A 21,855-nucleotide genomic window follows, 5' to 3' on the forward strand; every position below is an offset into this window, starting at 1 on the left:
ATCCTTCTAGTCAGACATTGATGTTGTCAGAACAGAAAATGTTTCATTTACATTTTCAAAATTGTGTCATGATTTTATGCAGAGGGAAAAAAAATTACATCATTAACATTTTTATATTCTATCTATTTTCTCATTTTACAATATTATGTTGCATGGAAGTTGCCTTTCAGTTCTGTTTACCCATAAAGAGAAGATATATAGTGGTAGCTGTCGTGGTGTTATTATCTGAAATTGGCCGCATCTGCATTATTCAATTATCTTGGACACACCTTTCATTCATGAAAAAAAAACAGATTTATCGCTGAATCGGTTAACGATTCTTACAATTAAGAATCATTAAAAAAAATATATATAAAAAAAAATAATGACAAATACATCAGTTTTAATAAAATTAAAATATATACTGTATATATAAATAAATTACACATTACTTTTCATAAATGATCCTTGAAATGCAGTGAACAAAAACAGTGCAAGTTGTTACATTTTGGATATTACCACTTAACATTTGTGTACACGTGTGTGTGTGTGTGTTTAGGCGCGCAGTTGATGTTGGCGGCCTCTCCTGTTCCAGGAGCTCCCCAGCCAGCTTACCCGGGATACGGATACCCGGCCGCTGCCACCGGCCCCGCAGGCTTCCCCGCTCAGCCCCCAGCGTATGGCTTCAACAACATGTAGAGAGAGGCTTGACCCCACTTCTACCACTCCCCCAGTCCTCTCCCCACTACACACACTCACACACCTTTGGACCTGAACTGTGCTGCTCTGGGTCTCAACTGGCCTTCGTCCCTGATCGACTGATACTACTGCAATAGAAACCCTTCATCTCTACTTTCTCCACATAGACACACACACACACACACACACACACCCTTCAGAACGGCATCATTCTGTTGGACCCCTCCCTTCTCTTCTCTTTTCCGCTTGGACGTTATAACTGCATCACTGATCTACACAGCATGAAGTCGCCTCTCAGCTCCTAGAGGAATTAACATACCGAAGAAGATAACGTTAGTGACACCAAACCACTCTGTCCTGTTCTGTCGCTGTTCCAAGTAGACATTCTATTTACCATAGAGCAGCTTCTTTTCTGTCTTTTTTTCCTCTTTATTCCTAGAGATTCAGCACTGATGAGCAAGAGACTTTGTTACTGAGGAGTCAAGAGGGGCACGGATGTGTGTGTGTCTTCCCCTCCCTCCTAAAGCACTGCTACGGCCTTATATACTTTCTGGAGGTGGCAAAAGAAAAATAGAAAAACGGGGCTCATTTGTTTCATGTTTAATTTTCACAACTGTCTCATGCTCTGATTTAGAAAGACAGTTACTGTGCAATAGTTATGTTTGTCCTTTCACAACAGGTACAACGTGTTTGCTGTATACGGACTAAGAACACTTGTTTATGAGGTTACGGTACTGAGTGTGTGTGTGTGTTTGTGTGTGCGCATGCATGTGTGTGTGAGTGTGTCTGTAGCCTCCAAAACCTTTGAGGGATATGTCTATATACCAAGTGTCACTCCATTTCCCCCCTGCAGCCCCAAACCTTTTGCTGGGTCGGAGTGTTTGAATCTTGTCAGTCGAGTATTTCGGACACATAAGGAGTTTGCGTCAAAAAGACAAAAGAAAGGAGGTGAAATCATAAAAAATAAAAGCTATATGCTGTAGTCTGTGCATGTGCTGCGAAAATATAAAGCTGCAACCAGGAGCACAATTTCCATGTAACACTCTAGTATATCAAGTATTACTAATGATGTGTCAAAAGCGCAAGTGATGTTTGATGAAACTCTCTCACCCAACTAACAACATAAAACCAAGATGACGCTTCAACAGACTTGAGGAGAGGAAAACACGGGAACATTATTATTTCACATCCTGGTGTCAGTTGGTCAAAAAAAGAAAAATAAATCATTATTGTACTGAAAACAGTGTATAATTTAAGATATATTAATATACCTAACTAATCAAGAGAATTCAAATATTATGGAATACCGTATGTATTGTCTATAGTGTGTTGTTGTAGTCTTAAAAGAAAACAAAGCATAATGATTTTTGTAAGAAAAGGACAAAATGCAAAAACAGCAGGTAATGAATGGCAAAGTCTTGAGGCGAGGCTGCTCAAAGTGGTGACGGTTTAGTGGATTGTTTACTCCCTGTGCTGGCCGACAGTCCCTGTGTAATTACACTGAGCTGGGTCCCACTGTGGTGTCAACTTTGAAAGCAAAAAACAAAACCTGAGCTGCTGCACACAAAGCGCTCCCTTTATTGGCACAAGTCATGCATACAGAACGAGGAATAAAGTTTACACACAGTGCTGTTTGTGCATTTCTTTGTAATACATTCACACTAGTAGACAGATTTACAGGCTCTATTGTGGACAGTGGGGGAGTAATACAGATGTAAACATGGTTTATGCCACTAGCCTTTCCTTTATTTCCATACCCTGGCTGGACCCAGTCTGACATTTTAGTAACCAAGCTGCCAAGGCCTGATTGATGGTTTCATTGAGAGCCGCTGACTCTTTTGTTTGGAGAGGGTGTGGTGGGGCTGTGTGGACCCACCTCTGCTTGCTGCTGGGAGGAATGCGTAAGCTTTTCCTCGTAAAAGATTTAATGACAGGGTAATCACATTTTTAATTCTTCTGCCGAGCTGTATTTAAATGTGATAATACGCACACATACAGTAGATAGGCTTTCTACTGCGCCCCGCCCTTCTCCTGCTGTGGATAACAAGAAGTGGCCGCGTCTCCTCTCCACTCTGGTCCCTGTGTTCGTATAAGCGACTCCCACTGAAACCTGTCAAACAACAGCAGCAGCCTCGTTGGTTGTTTACGTCCAGTGGTTATATGAAGAAATATCTCAACAACGCGGCAGCAGGATACGGACGCAACTATTTGTCCGCCCCTCCTTGCTTCCGGGTATCTTTGCTCTCTTACGCACTTACTGTCGCGATACGGCGTTACTATGGCTACAAATAAAAGACATTGGACATAGAACATCCCCAACTTCCTCGACAGTCCCTGTAACCGCCCACTGTCAAACACGGAGACCTGCTGGAGTCTCCGGGACGCGTCTCAGAGATCACCTGCATCCAGGAGGAGCTGAGCGCACCAGTCAGCAGCTGCCCATGTGTTGCGCGCTCCGGTCTACTGGAAGAAAATTGCAAGCTTTACTATCTCGAACATAAACAACCATTTAGACTAGAACCTTTTTCTAGGTTTTACTGTTTCTTTCTCGATAATTATGCAGGATAAAGGCACATTTACCAGCCCGTTTCCCAGACCGCGCTGTCTGGCGGCAGCGGCGCCAGCGGGAAAGGCGAAATTAACTCACCCCGGGAAGGCGATTATGGCTGGTAAGTTCATCATAATTTCTCACGAGAAAAAAGTCAAAAAAGAGTTTTGAACAATGTTAAGGGTTGTGATAGATGCAATGTAGCCACAGTTCACATAGCAAATACAGTGTAAAAGCTTATTTTAGCAGAAGTAGGTGTGACACTGACACATAGCCTATGCTGGAAATATATAGGCTAGTAAACGGATAAAGCAGAACAACAAAACAGCCCTGAGTCAAGGAAAGCTGCATACCTCAAAGTCTACTCATGTCACTGTAATTTATTAAGAATAGACACGCTCAAACTTGTAGAAATCCTATGTTTTGTCACGACTGTGTTGTTTGCAGACACAGTGACAGGTTGAAACTCTTAAGATGTGGCATTGTATCAGATGACATACTGCAAATGAGATAACCACATCATCCAATTATGAATAATTGCATTTAGTTTAGTTTTTATCTTTTGCAAAGGATATAAGGTTCAAGAGGTTTCTCTTAAAATAAATCACTCAATGCAAATGGAGCCGAATACTGCACATAATGAGAAGGCAAAGCGAGGCATTGCAACAAAGTTCCACATTCAGCCTCAAAGCATGCTGACCCCGTGACCCCTAAAGCTGTTGTAAAAGAGAAATGGTCTTGAAAGCTCAGTGCCCAAGGATAACAATATTTCCCTCCTCTGTCCTGACAAACAGGCTTTTCCTGTTACTTCAGATTTTACCTACAGCACTGATGTGTTTGTATCCCTCCAATCTAAAGATCAGCCCCCATGCACTTTAGCTAATTAATGCTATTAATGCAGGTTGATGCTTACAGCAGTGTAGGGGACACTCACTGAGACAATCCACTGGAGCCATTCACTTAGTGTTTCAAGGTGAAGTATGTGGAGGTCAGAAGTAAAGATGTGAGAGGACATTGAGCTTATGGGCTGCTCATATCACATAATTTTTCTCAGTTGTCATGTCTTTGTAGATGTTCGAATTTCCTTTTCTTGCTGAGCACTACAGACTTCTTATCCCAAACAGGGCAACACACAAAATTCAGCAGCTGATGAACATCATGTTATATAATTGAAAGGTTACAAACAGCCACTAAAAGGACTGTGTCAGTTTTTCAAATTTCTATGTTGTTTCCGTCAGTTTGGGATCAATCTGTTTGTGTTTCCGCTGCTGTGGCAGTACGTGGCTTAATATATTGATTAGATACAGAATAATGTATTGCAAAATATGATTTTTTTAGTTTGATCAGTAGCTAAACAAAAACATGTACTTGCTATGTAGGCAATTTGTTTGAAACAGAGAATGAAAAAAATAAAGTAGTTCTGTATTTTTGCTCGACACAAAGAGTACATTTTTAGATATAATAATTATTAATATTAAGTCAAGTTGATTGACAACAGATCACTTATTGGACGTATCAGTTCAGCACCTCTTCAGTCATCCTTGTTTGAGTCATTTCTGTGATTTTGTTCCTCTCCTGCTGCTCTGTCCCGCCCTGAACCCCCCCCCCCCCTCCTCCTCCTGACCCCCTTCTGTGATGATGATCAGGATGCTGGAGAGCCTCTCTGAGATGCTCCTGTATTAAGGCTACACGCTGCTATTTGGCAGCACTCTGTTGATTTCAGCCCTGTTCTCTGGCAACAGTTACAAGGGGAATATTTTAATTTCTTGAAATAATTATTTTTGATAAGGGATTAACCAAGCGATTTAGCTCAGCAACTAATGATTATTTTAGTTATATTGCTGATTATATTTTATAATTACTGGAGAAATAATTTTCCCAACCCCAAATATTAACATTACTATCATTTATTGATAAAGAAAATCATCAAAAAACAGCCAATGTTTGTTTTTGTTTTTGCTTGAAACATGACTGAAATGAGTAATCAATTGTTTGAGCTCTTAAGTGTTCTGATATACATGCTAAGTGAACTCAGCTGAGCGTTTTCATTTGTGTGTATATGTCAGCTGCTGTAGATAACAAAAAAGCTTTATACACAGTTATACCCATTTTAATTCAGATTATTAACTTGAGGCCATGTTGACATTGTGTGGCGTTAAAAAGAAATAGACCATACAACAGTGACAACACAGTAGCACCCACCCAACAGGAATAACAATAACATAAATCATTCTTTATTCATTTCATTCCTGTTTTAAATTCTTTAATACGATCTAGTTGTCCACTTTTGTATGAACTGTCACTCTTGTCAGCGTTCAAAACAACTGCTACGTTGAATGGTTTTGGGGTGAGAGGAGTGAGAAGAGGATAGACATTTTCAGCCACTGTGAGAAATGGAAATGTGTCCGGGGGTTAGACCCTCCCCCTCCCCACATCAGTCCCGTGCAGCCTGATTGACTGGATTGGGCCCAGTGTCGCTCCCTCTTCCCCTGGCTGCTGTGTCGTCTCTCTCGTCTCAAGCCTGTCCGTCCAGTTTTGCAGCAGCAGCATGATTGCATTTCTCTCCGTCTCAACTCTGTGCACCCTCTCTTGAGTCTTCCCCGGCCTAGCTGTGTTAAAACCCCTTTTGATTTATCACGATCTTTCAAAGGTTTGGATAATAAATGAAACTGCGTCTCAATGTGTGTGTAGTTTGATAGCGGCACTTGTTCACTGGGAGCATCACCGGGATGAGGCAGCAGCGAGGGATGAACTGTCTCTCTCTGAGTCAGATCTGAGAAGATTGTCCATCAAAATCCCACAGCTGATACTGTCTACCTTTTCGGGATACAAATTATTTTCACTCAGCTATGGCGGTTCATAAATCCACTCCAGGTGAAATATGCTAATGCTACTTTAGATGTACAGTATCAGTAATGGGTAGCAGCAGGTCTATGAGGAGAGAGTGAGCCACATGTACATGCCCGAAGGCCTGAAGTAGACAAAGCAGGAAGAAGGTCAAACCTTAATGGATTAGATAGACCACATAGACAGTGGTTGGGTAGGAGGGTTTTCCAAAGCTTTTATAAGTCTGTGAGCTCCCTCTGCTCCCATTGGTTACTTCAAGTCTTCACTCAACATCCACTGGTGATGACTGAAGTTAAGAAGAGAATGAAGGAGGGAGAGTTTTAACTGTGCTAGGCCTGAGGGAGAGAGAGCGGTCTAAATGGGTCTCTGGTCCTGATTTTCTGGCTGTTGTGCAATAATACACTGTCACGCTGGCACAGTGGATTTCAGTTTACAACCCCTCTGAGCAGAGGGGTTGGTCTTGATTTCATGATAGAGTGGATTTTTTCACTGTTTAAAATCCACTTTTCCTCTCGCTCTCTTTTCCTACCCCCCCCTCTCTCTCTCTCTCACTCTCAGCCTGGGGGTAGCCAGTTAGGTTTTCTGAGTGGCTGTCTCCTCTCCAACCAGAGGGCTCGTCAAAGCAAAATGCGCGCTCACTCCCCGTTCCCTCGCGTCACAGGTGACGCACACAGTCACTTCCCAATCCACTGTTCTGATACTCACTGACCCCAAATACCAGCAGGCAACATAATAAATCACACGGTGCGCTCCCCCCATGCAACCCTCACTGAGACAGCTTGTCAGCTAGGTGTGGGTACAAGCAGCCATGGACACACAAAAACAAATACAAGGGTACAAATGAATACAGTCAGTTATTATTATTTTTTAGAGATGTGAGAAAACTTCATTACATTTACAGACAAGTTCATTGTCCTCAACCTTCTTTTTAAACAACAAAAAAACAGCAGCATCCCTTAGAACAAGACGGAGGAAAGAATAACAGAAATCAGTCCACAAACACAAATATTTATCCCCTCAAATTAACCCAAGCTACACCTGTCAGCCCTTCAACACAATTTCAAGATGAAACCCTAACCCTAACCCTAACCCTAACACAACTGTGGACAACAGAAAATGAACATTCCAATAAGGAGAACAATACAGAACATGGCAAAAAAAATAACAAAAACAATATGACAAAAAATCTACCTAGAACAAAGAAAAAAACATGCCTAAATATAGTCACATTTACCAATCTGTTTCACCAGGTTCCACTGCAAATTTAGACAGACATTTCTTCCATTACAGCCAAAAAGGAGCACCACCAACACTCTGTAGCCATTTTTGTCATCAATTCAATCCCATTCCTTAAAACAACATGGGCTAGTCGATCCCCAGTGTCTCTATATTATTCTACATCCTGTTGTTGTGGCCAGACAAACCCATAATTATTTCCGTTCATTCACAAGAATATTGTTCGGTAGAAGACCCAGAATACACAAAGCACAAGATTTAATCAACTGTAATTGAAATACCTTAATTAACACCCTCCCATAGTTGATTTTCTTTTCAACTGTTAAGACACTTGCCTCCTTGTCTCCAACTGCACACTGTCAAAACAACCTTTGGTATTTGTCCCGTTCATGTAAATCAGTGTAAAATCTGCATGCAGTAGGCGTCGAAGCATTTGAAACAGTTCCCATAAAAAATTAATCAACAACCGTCCTTTAATTAAGCACTAATGTAGCCTTAAGGGAGTGCTGCTAGGGACAAGAGGAAGCCTAAGGCCAGACGTCAGATGAATAATTATTTTCATGTTTTGTGCCAGGCAAACAGGAATATTATGGCTCTACTAATAGGACACCTCATGTTTGAAGTACATCAGTCCTCTGGCTACGTTCTCTGTTAAGAATTGAGCTATGGACATAATAACATCTTTGCATTTGACTCTAGAGAATGTAACGTGAGGGATGATCTATCTAAATAAGGAACATCTGGATGAATTATAGATAGATTCTGCTGCAAAACTGCTTACTAATTTGTTGCCACAAGCACATGTACACAACAAGTAGATACACACTGCTGACTGTTTTTGGTGAGTTTTATTCATCATTCTGAGTTTATTGTTGTTCTGAATTGGACTTGGCTGAAAGTGGAATCACTGAAAAAAGCACTCAAAATTGTAGGTTGTGTTGCCATGCCGCTCGTCAAAAAAATTTATTTTGAAGGAGACAGCGCTTCAAATATGTTTAGAGACCTGCCATATTCAGAGACCATGCTGAATTTTCAGGTCTTTGCCAAAAAAAGGAAGTTCCTTGGTACAGCAGATGTGTTTGAGTCTAATTAGAGTCACCGAAGCAGACACGACGGGATTTCAGAGCCTGTTCCTCCCTGTCAGCTGGCTGTCTCTGTGCCTCTCTGTACTGCAAAAACAAGTGGCTGTGAAAATATATGTGACAGTGCACCTGAACAATGTATTGAGACGTATGTGGAGCCGAAAGGAGTAGTTAAATACTGTAATTGATAACAACTCAGTTGGTCATTTATTCATTGTATACTTTTGGCTTAGATTTGTAAAGATTGCTGCTTTTATTTGTTTTGAATCACAAGTGAATGTCTGTGAGTTTTGATTTTGAAGTGCTAGAGCTTTGGAAAATTATGAAAGGCATATTTAGCCACGATACTAAGTATGGAAAAGGTAGGTGGCATAGTCGGGCTCAGTCTATTGTTCTCTACTACAGACGGAAAAATCTGAACAACTCTCAGATGTATTGGAATGAAACCAACATTCATGGTCCCTTGAGGATGGTCCATCTCACTCTGTTGACCCTCTGATTTTTCCTCTACTGCAGGGGTGTCAAACATACGGCCCGCGGGCCGGATCCGGCCCGCGAGATGATTTGATCAGGCCCGCGACCTGTAGAGCATAAATTTCTGAGTATGTCAAAAAAAAAAGTAAGTCTCTAGCCCATTCCTGTGAGGAGTTATGAATTTTTAAAGAAATAACCGAAATGCTCACTCCTGCCGCTAGGGGGCAGCCTAAATAAAAAAAGCACATTTTAGCAACGTGGGAAATGGTAAATGGCTATCCTGCTTCACCGCTATTAATGTTTCCTACAGTGCTTTATGGCAAAGTAAAAACCAAAAAAAAAAAACATTTTTATTTTTAGTACATTTATTTTATTACTTTTTTATAAAAATAAAACTATTTTTATTTTTAGTGCTGAACAATTAATGTACTAGCAAGCGTGGTGTGTCTGCGGCTCTGTGTGCGCAAAACGAGCAGGAGCATGCTAGTGTAGGCCTACAAGATTTATTTCCTAATTTTCAATGCTGCTTTATTTTTATGTTTTAAATTGGGAAAAACGAATTCCAAAACAACCAATAACCTCTGTATTTAAAAATAAATCAAAACAGTAGAAGTTGCACTTTTATTTAATTGTATTTTGTACAGTCTGCATGTTTGCACAAAATGTGTCCCTGTACATATAGTAAACAAAATTGGACAACTGTAAGGTCAGTGCCTGTTGTATTTGTGTATTCAAATAAACAGTTGTTTATTTCATTAGTGCACATTGGCATCTTTGAGCAAATTACCCCCAAAATTTTTGCTGCGGCGCTTCGCGCCGCACCTCCTATTCCCATGGCCGGCAGCAACCTTTACTAAGACATCTCCTGGGGGGTACAGAGATCCCTTGTGATCCGTGATAATGTAGGTTACAAATGTAGGCTGAGTGATAAAGCATATTACTGAAAAACAAAGTTAGGGATTTGGAGTTATTTTGCCATTATTTTACTAGTCCGGCCCACCTGAGATCAGAGAGGCTGTATGTGGCCCTCGAACCAAAATGAGTTTGACACCCCTGCTCTACTGCCACCAGCACAGAGAACAATTATTTGGTGGATCGCTATCGAAGTTTTTTTTAAATATTCATAGTTCCCAGAGGATAAATCCTAATAACTTAAGTGATTCCCTGAGTTCACAAAGCTAAGTCCATATAAAAGCAATAGTTTTCCTGGGTTTGGAAATGGAAGAACTTGATTAGAGCCCGCACCCAACCCAAAACCATCAAACAGCTCTGGGATGAATTTGAACGCTGATGACTATGAGCCAGGCCGTATCCCTTAACGTCAGTGGCCAAATCCAGGTTTAACATATTGGGAAAAGCCACATACTTTTGGCCAATTAAAAAACAATGTTTGCTAACATTATGAGCTGGGGCCAAGCTGAGAAGTCATAAGGGGGTTAAAATGTACCTTGGCCAAGCACATTGTAACCTTTAAACCAAATATCAACTCATGCAGTTTACGTCTGATTTATTAAACGACTGCTTTGCTTTTGGAAGATTTAAGTTTCTAAGAGTGTGTCGAAGCAATTTCTATCAGGCGTCACCTGTTTTTCGCCGCCTCTGGGCTCTGAATATCCCTCCAATGCTTTTGCCTGTCTTTTCGTATTATAGTAAGTGCCAAAGACCTGTGTGGATGAATTGATTTTATGACTGCGTGGGGGGATAGTCGTTTGGGGATATGGAGAGAAATAGGAAGGTGGTGCTGAGAGGAAAAATGAACGACATGGAGAGGAGAGCAAGCCTGTGAAGATAAAGATTAATGGCCATTTTGCAGATGTAACCCAGGTTTGGGAACTGCACAGGAGTCATAGGGGTGTCATCTGTGAATGTGTGTGTTTTGGATGTAGCCTGTAAAATGGAGTAGAAGGCAAACAAACTGCTTCTCCTCCACAGTCGCTTTGTGTCTGATGTGGATTGATTGTGTGTGTGTGTGTGTGTGTGTGTGTGTGTGTGTGTGTGTGTGTGTGTGTGTGTGTGTGTGTGTGTGTGTGATGCTGAGTCGCAGCCTCTGACTGACTGCTGGTTGGCTTTCACATGCAGCACTGTCTTGGCTGTTACAGTAATGGAAGAATGAGGTTTATTGTTTCTTCTTCCCCTGGATACACTGACCCACTGATCCCAGATCAGGGTGGCTGGAATGGAGCGTTGTAATGCTCATGTGATTCCTGTTACTTCTTAGCTGGCTAACGTTTACTAACTCCATCAGGATTAGAAGAATTACTGCTCAATGGCCTTTTCAGTATAGTGTGTGTGTGTGTGTGTGTGTGTGTGTGTGTGTGTGTGTGTGTGTGTGTGTGTGTGTGTGTGTGTGTGTGTGTGTGTGTGTGTGTGTGTGTGTGTGTGTGTGTGTGTGTGTGTGTGTGAAGATTACATGAATGCCATGGTTCAGCGTACATTGTATTTCTGTTCATGAATATCCTCACATATCTGACCTTAAAATTAAAAAGCTTTCTAGCTCGCTAACTAAACTTCAGTCCTACCGTATAATGATTTCCTGATTTTATTTTGAATTGCCTCAAGGGGGTGCTACATCTTTTCAGTCAATCCTAGATCTTAAACCTGTCACCATGGCTGAAAGCTTGGGTTGTTGAGTTTTTTCCACAGAAAAGGTTGTCTGATTGTTTTCACTAAAACAATATGTGTCTCCTGTGATGCAATTTGAGCCAATTTAAGAGTTTTAAGAATACTGTAAATCAAAATGGTTTTGGCCAAGATAATCCTGACATTTTGATTCAGCTGATATTAGCTGAAATATTTGAAATCCTAATGTGCAAAATAAAAATTGTTAACATAACATTGAAAAAAATATTGAAATCTGAAATTTGTCAAGACACGATCAGATGGAAAATAGTATATTAAATACATTGTGCAGTCTAAAGTAAGCACCATTTTCCTTTTATTGATTACACTTATTAAATCAAACCTACTAACAGAGGAGGAGATGGAGATACAGAGAAGCAGATTATACAAGAGGCTCTTAAGGCTATTTCATTTGCATTTCACTGCCATCTACTCATAGTCCTATCAATGGGTTAAATATATGTTTTTATCAGTAGTGGAGTCTGTGCTTTGAGGTGCAGCAGTGATAAAGGTTTTGTTGACAGCAGTGACATGTGAGGAGAGCCATATACTGCCCAGCCAAATGCCACATACTTTATTCTATAGAGTGAAACATTGTTGTGCTGCCTGGGGCCAGAATACATTGAGAAAAACAATTACACCAGTTAATTATAATAGTCTCATATTCAATCTTTGAGACTTATTGGACTGAAAACGAAAAATACTGACAGTTTTTCTTATGCCAAGAATTTTCAAATTGCAATTATGTAATGTAGACACTTTAATCACATACATATTCTATATAAGGGCTTCAAGATGAAAATCCACATTCTAGGTAGTGCACGGTAATACTCTCAAAACAGACAATCAATACCACCTTCTTTCAAAACCACTTCTTCTCTCTCGTAGAAGAAAAAAGGCGTTTCAGTTTTTGGCTTTCCATTCACTGGTCTGTCGTGGTCTTTTGATAAATGGCTTCAGTGTTTCCTCACAAAAAACACATAATGTACAGTCAAATGTTCCTCATAATTAACTTGATGATTTCCGATTGGGACTTTCTCTTGTTAGACTGAATGTCCCTGTGTAACTCTGTGATGTTGTGTGTGTCCCTTGTGTGTGTGAGTGTCTGTGTCATTGAGTTAATGGAGGGTCTTGGCCTGGGTAATGGAGCCCCTCCCTGCAGGCTGAAAGGATAATTTAATTAATGTCAGCCCTCTCTCCATTCTCCCTCCTTCCCTTCGTGACTCATCTGTGTTGTGCAGCGTAAGACTCATTTTTTGGACACTTGTCCTCATCTACTCAACTTACGACTGTGGCAAGTTTTGAGGCTCTGGAAGTCCCTTACACATCCACTATTTTACTCGCCTTATTTCTTTCTGTATACTGTCTTCCCTACATTCAGATGATACAGATTATTTAAGAGGGAGTTATACTGTATTTACTCACACAACCTTCTCTGTTGACTTTCTGTTCATTCCTGAAAGAGAACGCTCTCTGTGTATTTTAGCCATAGCAGGAACAGTTAATTTATCTTTGGCCCGATCGTTACTCTTCCTCCCTTGGCTGCAGAGCTTTTAATGTTTATGGAGGGAAAGTCATTTATGGAGTCTTTGTAATGATCCATGATGTAATCGCACCTTCTTGCAATTCATAAATGTGAAGGGGAACTGTATCAGGCTAGGTATGGCTGCATTCAGGCAGACATGGTATCCTAAGTTCAGGCAATATGTCAACAAAGCTGCATGAACAGATATGATACCTTTTTAATTTGCAGCACTATCTTTCCGATCAGTTCCAGGTAAATGTATGCATTTTATTTATGTTCTTTGTGTTACTAAAAACATGATTTTCTGTGTTTTTCAGGTGGAATCGCAGGCGGCATAGAGATCTGCATCACCTTCCCCACAGAGTATGTCAAGACCCAGTTACAACTGGATGAGAAGGCCAATCCACCCAAATTTAGAGGAATAGGTAATAACAACGTGTGCATGCAAATCCGTTTTGGACTGCTCAATTTATTAACATATTGATGTGAATGTGGGATTTAATGTAGTATCAAATATTTGACAGCTCTGACACCCACTCCTCATGAAAACATAATTACGAGTGTTTTTCTATTTTTTATTCAGCAAACTCCGAAGACATGTTTTAAGGGTTGTTTGAACGAACATGGATATATATTTTTCAGAGAAACCAAAAAGTTCTGTTTTTCCTGAAAGTATTATATTTTAGTTCAGAGTTTTACTGTCCAACTAGGGGAATATTTTTTGCAACGAGACGGCATTAAAAACTATCTATTAGTAAAATCTATCTATCTGTGTGTGTGTGTGAGTGTGTGTTGTACTGGAGGGTAGAGCCTGTCTATACGATGGAGAGACAGGAGCAGCCAGGCGTAGAAAAGATGCCACTCAAACTCAGACAGGGTCTCGATAGGGAAAACAGGGAGAGAGACTTGTGTTGGTACTGTCAATGGGTGTGTGTATGTTTATGTACAGTGTTTGTGTGTGTGCACATATGAGTGTCCATCTATCTATCTATCTATCTATCTATCTATCTATCTATCTATCTATCTATCTATCTATCTATCTATCTATCTATCTATCTATCTATCTATCTATCTATCTATCTATCTATCTATCTATCTATCTATCTATCTATCTATCTATCTATCTATCTATCTATCTATCTATCTATCTATCTATCTATCTATCTGTTGTACATGCCGTCTCTCACAGGAGCTCATTATCTGATTACCCATCATCCCCAGGTACATTAGGGATTCTGGCAGGCTGTCACTGTGCTTGTTTTTAAGACTTAGAACAGACCAATGCACACTTGCCATCTAGGCATACCAGCGTGCACACACACACACACACACACACACACACACACACACACACACACACACACACACACACACACACACACACACACACCCACCCAAACCCATCTTGGGTGTGTGTTGGCTGGCGCTTTGAAGATCGGAGACCATGCTAATGAGCGTTCGAGACATCTGTTGCTTTTTCGCACAGTTGTGAATTTGGCTACGTAGTACACCATGGATAAATGGACGGATGTCTCTTAAGAGGAAGAATACAAGTTCAAATAAAAATAAATAATTTGCCTGTGGTTCTATTTCTACACACAAAATAAAAACACCAATGCACTGCCTGCAGGGTGCTATTATGCTGACTGGGATATTCTAAGAGTTTTCTTTTTGTAAAATGTTGACTATTATGTGGTCAACCCCCAAATACTAAATTGATTTATGTAATATGTAATATCTAGTATTCAGTCATTTTTATACTGTGTATGTTTGTGTGTGTGTGTTTCTTCCTTCAGGTGACTGTGTAAAACAGACAGTACAGGGTCACGGTGTTAAAGGACTGTACCGGGGACTCAGCTCACTGCTGTATGGATCCATACCCAAATCTGCTGTCAGGTAAGTTACATTACTCAGAGGATTCTGAAACGTCTAAGTAGATGTACAACATTATTGCATTAATTCAGGTACAGGTAAACATTTTTGATGTAAAATTTGAAAGATAAAAAGAAACAGCTCAAAATCTCAAATGCATGTGTCCTTTTCCAATTTTTAATTTAATAATATTTGTAAAGTTTAAGTTTATATTCTAAAAAATATAAAAATAAGAATGTATGTGTGTGAAGTAAAAGGCTGGAATAGAATAATTAATACATAACATAAGCTGTTGTGATATTCTACATAAGAACCACTAACTCACACACTCCAATTATTCTGGTCCATTACCCACAATGCAAGGCATAAATGCCACATGAGCCTTTAGTATAATTACCTTATTCTTTCACAGCAATGACATTTATCTCCAAGTGTGCACGGTAGTGCTAGCACGCACGCACGCACGCCTTTATGCACACACACACACACACACACACACACACACACACACACACACACACACACACACACACACACACACACACACAGACACACAGGCACTTTTATTGTCACTGTTTTTTGTTCTCCGTTTCATTTTGTCGCTGCATGCCCCTCTTTCTTTCCTTTGTTTGTGTGTGTGTGTGAGTGTGTGTTGTACTGGAGGGTAGAGCCTGTCTATACGATGGAGAGACAGGAGCAGCCAGGCGTAGAAAAGATGCCACTCAAACTCAGACAGGGTCTCGATAGGGATACAGGGAGAGAGACTTGTGTTGGTACTGTCAATGGGTGTGTGTATGTTTATGTACAGTGTTTGTGTGTGTGCACATATGAGTGTGCCAGTCACTCCTTCCCGAGGGAGTCTGAATGGTTTTGTTACTGCTCTAAGGAGAGATTTCTCAGAGGAAATATGGCAAGGAGGAGGTTGAGGTCATGTCCTCTTCTCTGCTCTTGTCATCAGAATATATTGAACATTCAAAACACATACAAGTGGCTACATACTGATTATTTTAACCTGATATGTGCAAGCCATGTACATTTTGATTTAATTATGTAGCCAAATGATTGCGACACCTAAAATGTTCAATTCAGGGCCGGTTTGACAAAATATACTTTTGATGATTTTTCCCGGGTTGTCGATCCATAGCTTAGGAACAACCAATCAGGTAATGCGGCAAAACATAAAGAGGAGTTAATTAACCAATGAAGTATGATGGAGAAACCAAAAGCCATTAGGATGGTAACGGTGAGAGTTGATTAATGGCGTACACCTTGGAAGTTTTCCATTCACCACTGTTTCCTGTTGTTTGTTCGATCCGCTATTTTCTTCCTTATCCTGTCTTTCCCTCCCCTCCCCCTCTTCCAATCGCTCCTATCCCCTTCAACTCCCTTTTCTCCCCCATCCCATTAACTGATTGCCTGTGCGCCATCCTATGCCATAAAATCAGCTGGAGGATTTTCAGGAAGACAGACAGAGTGGGCCTTTGACCTTTTCCTCAACTTAACCCTTCATTTGTATACCTCTCTATCTCTCTCTCTCTCTGTCCTCGTATATTTGGACCCTTCTCTCTCTCCTTCACATCCTCCTCTCTTCAGCATGGCTGACCTTGTAGAAAGAGCCACTAATGAAGATTGGGCAGCGCACTATGCTGTCCAGAATGACTCATCTCTGACAGTGGATGAAGGCCAAAACACAATGTGTCACGTTCTAACTGTTGAGCTAGTCCACTCCTTTTAATGGGAAGAGAAGACTTTGGAGAGTAAATTGGCACAGAAGCAGAGGCTGACAGTGGCACTTTCTTTCTCTGGCGCCTTTTAATGAATAGCATTTGTTTCACAAGGTTAGTCATTAAGTGCACTGCCTTCTCTCCGTGCAGTCTGAGCGAGCTGGAGGGAAGTGCACACCTTCTCATTTCTTAATCCCAACCGTAGCTTAAAAGCTGTTTTTAGTAAGGAAGTATGGATTTTGGTTTTATGTGTTGTTGTTTGTTCCTACTTGACAGTGGGAGACTGTTAATTGACTGAAATATTTCAAAAGAAACCAAATGAGAGGAGAGGGACAGAGAAACAGATGTGGACGCTTGATGAGCTGAGCTGCAAATCTTGCAAAATAAAAGGCAGCTGGAGAAGAAAACAAAAAGTCCCATGAGCCGAGTAGAAGATGTGAGTTCTGCTGATGCGCATCATCATGACGGCAGGTAAACGGTTCCAGCAGACTGAGAAGAGACATGGAGGAAAAACAAAGCATTCATCAAGACCAAGTGTCTGTCCTCCCCCGCCCCTTTGCCAAATGCACCAGGCAGCGTCCTGTCTCCCCCACAATTCAATTCCATCTATAAATAACCTTTCTTGTAAAGGATGCGCTTGCACAACATTTTCTGATTGCGGAGATACATTAACCACACCTCTCTCTCTCTCTCTCTCTCTCTCTCTCGTTCTCTCGCTCTCTCTTTGGGCTGGCGTCCATGGCAGCTGTTGCCGGTCACTCCTTGGTTACTGAGATGCTATATTGTACGTGGGGGCATCTTTAATTAGGACGCAGGAAAATATAGTTAAAAGCCCCTGAACACTTCCTGCACCGTCAGCAGTGTGTCTACACACATCTGAGTTTCTAAGCTTGAGGTGCATCCGTGGTTCTGCTTTTTTATTTGTACTCAATGAGTCATAGAGTGGAAAGTTCTTCCTCTGCTACCTGATTTCTGCTGATGAGGGCTAATTATCTTTCTAAAATAATAATCTTTTGTTAGCAATATTGTCGCAGAAACTGTTAGTGTTCACTTTTTTTTGCAGCATTCCTGTGTTAACTTCTCCCATAATTCCCTGGTTGCTCTGCTTTGTTCCTTAGGTTTGGCGTATTTGAGTTCCTTAGCAACCGTGCAAAGGACGAGTCCGGCCGTCTGGACAGCACTAAAGGTCTGCTGTGTGGGCTTGGAGCCGGGGTGATGGAGGCTGTGTTTGTGGTCTGTCCAATGGAGACTGTCAAGGTATATTACCCACTGATGTTATCAGATTCCTGATTTAATTTGTTAGATCTTTTCAGTATCTTGCACATGAGGAGCACAGCCTGCTCGAGCATAGATGAAACATCTGTCCCGTACAGTGAACTTGGGATTTTGTATAATAATAAACACAGAATAAGCATAATGTGTTTTTTTTGTTTTACACTCGCTCATATATCATCTGCTACCTTTGTTCTCTGAGACACATTCAGATGTATAATGACGTAAACAATGAAAATTAGCTGCAGGAACATTTTGATGTGAAGCATTCTCCAAATATAAAAGTGTGCAATATGTTATGTCTGTCCACATTTGCAGAACTCATTCTTGGAAAGATAGACAGAAGGCCAGACTCAACATGTGCAGATGTCACCTCCTTGTGTTTCTCCCCCTATCTGTCAAACTAAAACAAAATCTTCTATTTTGAATGATGAGCACCCTGTTCCTTTTTGTTGTTTTTTCAATCTCCCAAGGTTAAATTCATTCATGACCAGAGTTCAGCCAACCCTAAATACAAGGGCTTCTACCATGGAGTCAGAGAAATCATCAGGGTACAAGGTAAAGACCGGCGTCAATGCACAAGATTCAGCTGACATCTACTGGTCAGACAGAGTAATGCAGATAATAAATGTACCCATTTATCATTCATTACCAGGAATAAGAGGGACGTACCAGGGTCTCACAGCCACGGTCCTTAAACAAGGCTCCAACCAAGCCATTCGTTTCTATGTGATGACCTCTCTGAAGAACTGGTACAAAGGTCAGTACACATGAGGCTGATTATATATAAGTTTAGTGTTCATTTAGAGCGGAGACACACCTATTGTGTGTTAGAGTTTCACCAGCCAGACATCCTGTTTAATTGTTCAGTACCAGAACTAAATGTGCATGAAAGCATTCCTGACTCTTCTGTTTTGTCCTTTTCACCAGGTGATGACCCCAATAAATATATGAATCCATTGTTGACTGGAGCCTTCGGAGCCATAGCCGGAGCAGCCAGTGTCTTTGGAAACACCCCACTAGATGTCATCAAGACAAGAATGCAGGTAGATAATATGGCGGACTGCGGACGTTAAGTTTGAAAACACAGCATAGTAAGTCTTTGCCATCTCCTGACATTGATTAGAAAATAACAATGCATTTTCTTTTCATTTTCCAAAGGGTCTGGAAGCACATAAGTATAAAAGCACATTGGACTGTGCTGTAAAGATCATGAAATATGAGGGCGTGGCAGCGTGAGTATATTTTGTGGTTAGTTTAGCTTTGGTTCATAATGTTCGTTTCACAGCAGGCTCTAAACAATACATGGGAAACACTTATAGGCTTAAGTTCAGCCGTAGTTTTATACATAAAAGCCAAAACATTGTCTGTGTGATGTGATTATTTTTGGATCTACAAAGCACATCAATCCATGGAACATGTTAAAGTGAGAACACATATTTTGAACAGATTTTTTTAAGTCGAACACAAACCATAAACGTAGACATTTTCTTTATAATTTGATGGCTACATGTTAGTGTAGTGGTAATGATGTATCAGCCACTTTTTTCTAAACACTTATATTTAATTTAACCCCTGACCATATTTGTGTCCATCCGTAGTTTCTATAAGGGGACAGTTCCTAGGCTGGGTCGGGTGTGTCTGGATGTGGCCATAGTTTTCATCATCTACGAGGAGGTGGTGAAGGTCCTGAATACGGTCTGGAAGACGGACTGAGGGGCTGGATGTGCGGAGAGGGCGGCGGCCTCCTGCTTCCCGGGGCATCGGGCACAGATCTGGGTTTTCTCAGACTTCTTCTGTACCACACAAGCAACTGGTGGTGAGACGGAGAGCTGAACTTAGATCAGTGTCATATGCTAAGCAGGGAGGTAAAGAGCTTAGTGGAGAGAGAGCCTTAAAAGAGGCTCAATGTAGCCCACATCTGGACAGCTGGAGTGTATGCCAAGACCATGGGGTCAGTTTCTCAAAGTGAGATTAGAGTTTGCCAGATAGTTGTGACAGAAGATTCTTCATCCTAGAGATACTTCTAAATCTAAAAAAAAAACATGAATATTGTAGGGTCAACAACATCATTCCTTTGAACATGTTGATGACTCCTTTAAACACCATTTTCTTTTGCCGTTTACAGACACATTAACTGCACTAACTTCCGTTACTAAGCCTTTAATAATAGTGTGATTTTACATGTAAATTATGCTGATTATTTTTTATACAAGGTAGATTCTAATTTAGTTTGTTACCAGAGTTATAGTTGTATTGTAAAGTATGACACATTTTATTCCTGTGCCAATTGCCAAACCGGTTATGCTATAAAAAAATGTGTTCAGAGTGAGAATATACAAAAGTAGCCTAATGATCTTAAGAAGAGAACTGCAAATATTATGATATACGTTATAAATGTATTTATTGAAAGTTGAATGTTGAATATCTAAATGGGAGAATATTTGCTGTTAACTTGTTACTCTTGTGTCAAGTTTTTCCTTTTTGGGACCTGGGTGTAAAGATGTTTTTAAGATGTACGGAAAGTATTTTATTGATGTTTCACTGTGAGTTTAAATGAAACCTCAGACCTCTTTTTCCCCTTTATTGGAAGCACTAGTGTTCATTAGTTCATATCCTAACAACAGCTTCATGTTCAGAAGTTTGGAATCACCTGCGCAAAAAATAAATCTGAGGGGTCCCGAGATAATTCATTGGGAAAGGAAAGAACCAACATGTTCTTCTATTAACATGTTTTTAGAATTCACTCTTGGGTCTCTGAATCTGTAGCCATAACATTTAACCCATATAGCTCAGCTTCATCTAAAGGAGAAAAGGGGTTCTTCTACTAAAAAACGGTTGGGAATCACAATCTGTTCAAATCCATTTCCAGCACCGTTTTGTTTCGGTGCCTCTTTCCATTCAGGGTTTTATTTTTTACCTCTAACTCACGTGCCTTTTACTGTTGTGTTTGTCGGTGAATGCTTCTTGAGAAATATTGTCATCCATCATCGACTTAATATACTGTATAACTCTTTGACGATCAGCAGTTTGAGATTTCTGTGGTGCCATCAATTTTTTTTTATATTAACAACCCGTGTCACTAGTGGTATGAGTATTGTCATTGTATGACTTTAATACTTGTATTAAAGTAAGAAGATATTATCCTATTTTTAAAATAATGTTCATCTTTTTTTTTTCTGTAATGCCAAACCAATTGCGAATAAAACACAATTGTGTTGTGTCAAATCACCAAGATAAAATGCTATTGTTACTACGAATCAATGTATCACGAGGCTATATGTGTGTGTGTTTGCGTGTGTGCTTCTTTAGGATTAAGTTGGTTATATAAACACCGTACCCTCCTTTTGTCCGTGCTTAATGTAAAGTCCTTTGTGGTAGGGGGATTGCAAAACTCATTAAAACAAGCATCTGAAATCTTGAAGGCATGCAGACTGGTTGTTTTTGCGTTACCCTCCCTCGTTGTTCCAGTGTTGTTTTGCTGACAGATCACTTTGGGACAAACCATAGGGGGCAGGTAGGAGAGGAATTGAACAGGGAACCCATTGTTCTAGTTTCGGCTGATGCTCATGTAGGGTGATTCAACTATCTATCACACACTCTCCATTGCTATCTCTCATAGCCTTTTTCACACACAGGCACGCACGCGCACACACACACACACACACACACACACACACACACACACACACACACACACACACACACACACACACACACACACACACACACACACACACACGTGAGAAGGAATGCACAGCTCTCTGCAGAAGATGGAAGTGGGCGCAGTGTGAGATACTGTATATTTTGGCCTGAATGAGGAAAGTGTACAAAAACATCTAGACATGTGTATGAAGTAGTCAGATCTAAATTTAAGTAAAAGTAGTAATTACATACAGTAGAAATACGCTCATACTGTAAGTAAAGCTCAAGCATTCAAAATGAACGACACAAAAGTATGAGCATCAAAGTCCACCT

The 21,855-nt window shown here is 40.5% G+C and overlaps 2 protein-coding genes across 3 annotated transcripts in view; both read left to right on the top strand.

The window, feature by feature from the left end:
• Positions 1 to 2,305, top strand: part of cltcl1 (clathrin, heavy chain-like 1) — a 30,446-nt gene extending 28,141 nt beyond the window's left edge. Inside the window, exon 31 of the mRNA XM_080046690.1 lies at positions 539 to 2,305. Within this exon, the coding sequence (XP_079902816.1) occupies positions 539 to 678 (140 nt within the window). The 3' untranslated portion in view covers positions 679 to 2,305. The remainder of the gene's footprint in view (positions 1 to 538) is intronic.
• A 423-nt stretch (positions 2,306 to 2,728) lies between these two features.
• On the top strand, positions 2,729 to 21,280 carry LOC307264409 (tricarboxylate transport protein B, mitochondrial). 2 transcript variants are annotated; one of them, XM_080045819.1, is made up of 9 exons: positions 2,729 to 3,347; positions 13,327 to 13,434; positions 14,806 to 14,905; positions 17,724 to 17,862; positions 18,351 to 18,435; positions 18,533 to 18,637; positions 18,808 to 18,923; positions 19,039 to 19,112; positions 19,479 to 21,280. In XM_080045819.1, the coding sequence occupies exons 1-9, from the start codon at positions 3,236 to 3,238 to the stop codon at positions 19,591 to 19,593; spliced, it is 954 nt and encodes a 317-aa protein (XP_079901945.1). In that variant the 5' UTR covers positions 2,729 to 3,235; the 3' UTR covers positions 19,594 to 21,280. The 2 variants fall into 2 exon arrangements, with proteins under 2 accessions (XP_079901945.1, XP_079901946.1); XM_080045820.1 differs by lacking the exons at positions 2,729 to 3,347; positions 13,327 to 13,434; positions 14,806 to 14,905 and adding an exon at positions 16,943 to 17,076.
• The last annotated feature ends 575 nt before the right edge of the window (positions 21,281 to 21,855 follow it).

Source organism: Ammodytes marinus, assembly GCF_949987685.1.
Source record: "Ammodytes marinus genome assembly, chromosome: 2".
Lineage (NCBI taxonomy): Eukaryota > Metazoa > Chordata > Actinopteri > Uranoscopiformes > Ammodytidae > Ammodytes > Ammodytes marinus.

Coding starts and splice junctions, on each gene's coding strand:
- LOC307264409 (XM_080045819.1), top strand. CDS start 3,236: ATGCAGGATAAAGGCACATTTACCAGCCCGTTTCCCAGACCGCGCTGT. Junction 14,906..17,723: donor ATACCCAAATCTGCTGTCAG/GTAAGTTACATT, acceptor TTTGTTCCTTAG/GTTTGGCGTATTTGAGTTCC. Junction 18,638..18,807: donor TCTGAAGAACTGGTACAAAG/GTCAGTACACAT, acceptor CCTTTTCACCAG/GTGATGACCCCAATAAATAT.